Source organism: Sinocyclocheilus grahami, unplaced genomic scaffold (genome assembly GCF_001515645.1).
Source record: "Sinocyclocheilus grahami isolate Dianchi unplaced genomic scaffold, SAMN03320097.WGS_v1.1 scaffold3411.1, whole genome shotgun sequence".
Taxonomy (NCBI): domain Eukaryota; kingdom Metazoa; phylum Chordata; class Actinopteri; order Cypriniformes; family Cyprinidae; genus Sinocyclocheilus; species Sinocyclocheilus grahami.
The window spans coordinates 8,909-12,051 of NW_015508538.1; the positions used below are offsets into that span (position 1 = coordinate 8,909).

A 3,143-nucleotide genomic window follows, 5' to 3' on the forward strand; every position below is an offset into this window, starting at 1 on the left:
TCCACACCACTCCAGTCCATCAGTTAACATCTTGTGAAGCTAAAAACAGTTTATAGGAAATAAATCCATTATTTAAGGCGTTTAAGACACTTCACAGCTCAAATAACACTTTTTAGTTTTTTTGTATGAAACAATTATGAGAGTGCTTAAATATTTGCTAGTTTCTGGAGAATGTCTTGCCCCATAGACTTCCATTATAAGTGCATTACTGTAAACATGGTCTTTGTTTAAGTCAGTGATTGTTTGCAGTAACCAGCATTACTGTGTGTTGTGTGTTTGTCAGACTGCAGGCTATGAAAGCGCTTCAGAGGCTTGAAGCTGAACTAGAGAATCACGACGCAAAGAACAATGAGAAGGTTTAACGCACGCAAGCACTCTGATGACCAAATAAACAAGAGATGAGATCGAGGAGTTTAATTGTTTACATGCTCGCATTTTTGAAGGTTGAATCTTTGCAAAAAGCACTTGATGAAGCTCAACTGGACAACAGGAAACTTTCCCAGAGTTTAGAGCAGGCCTTACAGGAAAACCACAATGCACAAGACAAATTAAACACCCTCAGCGAGAGGTGAGGGAATGTGAGTTTATGGCTTACGTCCTCCATGTTTTCTTGAGTTTACATTATACATGACTGCATCAGCAGGGAGGCGGAGCATAAAGAGACGAGGGCAGAGATTCGGCGATTGACAGAACATGTAGATTCACACAAGAGCTTGCTCAAAAGGGAAAAAGACTCTGGGAGAAAGTCAGCACAGCGGGTAATTTTAAAGAAATGAGGTAGATTTTAATGTACAGCATTTACCGGTATATATAAATGCTTTATAAATACATTTACATTTTATTCAGTTCTACTCTGATTCAACTACTCCCGTTTTCTATATAGCTGAAGAAGGCACTAAATGATGCATCGGCAAAGTCAGGTGACCTCTCACGAGCCAATCAGGAGCTTCGAGAGAAAGTGTCCGAGCTGGAGAAGCTTATATCACATCAGAAGTCTCAATTGAATCAGTATCTGGGCAACAGAACAGCACTGAATCACTCTTTAAGAATCAAGGTGTGTCATTTTACCCACCATCTGTGCTGGGTACAGGCTCTCTCACTGTAGTAATAACATCCCAGAATACACAAACTGAGTTTTTACATCGTCTTTGCCTTCCCGACAGGATTTGGAAGCAGAAATTAAAAGTCTTGAAGAAGCAAAGGACGAATATAAGAGGAGGAGTCATGAACAGGTATATGTTCAAACCTGTTTATATACAAACAAGGGAAAATTGCCTCTCTAAAGGTTATGCTAAATCAAATATTTTCAAAATCCATTTAGACTACAAAAAAACTCACTGATGAGACAGAATTGGATTATTAGATTGATGTATGGTATTTGATAAGTGACTTTCTAAGGCCTCTACATCATTTACATAATTAATACTGCTCCAGAAAAACTTTTCTAGGATCTACTGCATGTCTTTTACCCCCTTGAGGATTATCCATGCAAATCAATAAGTAGAAAAGCTTGCAATATCCTTTCTAAATGTTGGCCTCCGAGTTGCAATACGTTATTTGCTCGTTAAAGTAATTGGAAAAATTACTTTCTTATTTATACTTTGTCACCTTGATATTTCATTAATATTAATATTTCATTATTTATAAAAAAAAGGGTTGAAATGCTGTATTTGAGGTAATACTTTTTTAAAATAATGTATTTAATAGTGTATTATGTTGAGCACAATACAATTAATTTAAGTGTTAAGTTTATTTAATTTAAATTTAAATTTGCTTGGCTATATTTACAGTGCTTTTCAATCTAATACTTTTTATAGTCTTTATATTATACATAATTATTATTATTACATATTACATATACATATTCCTTGCAAAATAAAATACATTTAAGTATTATGCATAATAACAGGAACAGGTTTATTTAAAAATGTATCACCTGAATGTATTTTAGAATTTTTCTCTAGTGTACATCTGAAATGTACGGAAGTTCTAAGCGGCCATGCAATATTATTATTTTTTCTTCTCGTTTTCTCGTTATAACGACTTAATTTTCTCGTGATATCGACATAACGAGTTGTTTTCTCGTTATAACGACTTAATTTTCTCGTTATCCTGACATAACAAAAGTTGTTTTCTCGTTATAACGACTTAATTTTCTCGTTATCTCGGCATAACAAAAGTTGTTTTCTCGTTATAACGACGTAATTTTCTCGTTATCTCGACATAACGAGAGTTGTTTTCTCGTTATCTCGACATAACTAATAAATAAATAATAACAGGAACATTGTTCATCAAACTTGATTTGAAGTTTAACCATAATAGTCTTGAAAAGTATTGTTGAAGGCAGAGAATTAGTACACAATCACTGCTTTAATAGCTTGAGCAGCTTAAAATGTTGCATTTCTAAATTCACCCTTTGAAGCACTGCTGATAAAAAATATTAGAACTAGAAACCAAAGGAAAAAAATGGGATTATCTGACTATAACCAACTTGCTTGACTACAGTGAACATCCTGACTAATCCCTGCTAAAGATGATATCTCATGTGTGTGTGTTTCAGTCTCAGTCTTTGCTGCAGCTGCACTCTGAGATGCTTTCTCTCCAGTCTGAGCTGCAGTGTCTGTCCTCCACTCAGCAGGGGGAGCTACAGGCCGAAAGAGATCTCAATCACACGCTACTGGAGAAATGCCGGGTCAGCGCTCTCTTGTTCACCTTTAATCTGTGGCGCTGTCCCAAATGTTGAATGTGCAATTACATGGACTCGTAGAAGCAGGAGCCACAAGTACCCATCCTCCTTTTCTGCCCATGTCCATTTTTCTTCTTTCATCTCTTTCTCAGTTTGTTTGCTTTAGGATTCTCTTGCCATATCACTTTTTTCCTTCCTCTGTAGCTTGCTGTATCAGCAGGCTACAGTTCCCTTCATCTTCCTGTCTGTTACGCCCTTCAGGGCATCAATACTGCAAGACCAACAAAGTGCTGGAGAATTGCCATTATGTATATGAATAATCAGGGCTATTGTGCTGATTGCTGCTGTTATTTGTGTGCAGCACCTGGAAGAGAGTTTGAAATCCCTCTCGTCCCTCTCGTCTCCAGGACGTGAAGTGAGACTCGGGGAAGTTTGTCTGGAGTCACAGCAGGTAAAC

The 3,143-nt window shown here is 36.8% G+C and overlaps 1 protein-coding gene across 1 annotated transcript in view; it reads left to right on the forward strand.

The window, feature by feature from the left end:
- LOC107576261 (coiled-coil domain-containing protein 150-like) overlaps window positions 1–3,137 on the forward strand; it is a gene marked incomplete at its 3' end in the record, with an annotated part of 11,539 nt that extends 8,402 nt beyond the window's left edge. The window contains exons 8-14 of the mRNA XM_016262477.1: window positions 250–356; window positions 444–568; window positions 644–758; window positions 884–1,054; window positions 1,164–1,232; window positions 2,561–2,692; window positions 3,048–3,137. Of these exons, the coding sequence (XP_016117963.1) occupies window positions 250–356; window positions 444–568; window positions 644–758; window positions 884–1,054; window positions 1,164–1,232; window positions 2,561–2,692; window positions 3,048–3,137 (809 nt within the window). The remainder of the gene's footprint in view (window positions 1–249; window positions 357–443; window positions 569–643; window positions 759–883; window positions 1,055–1,163; window positions 1,233–2,560; window positions 2,693–3,047) is intronic.
- Between the last annotated feature and the right edge of the window lie 6 nt (window positions 3,138–3,143).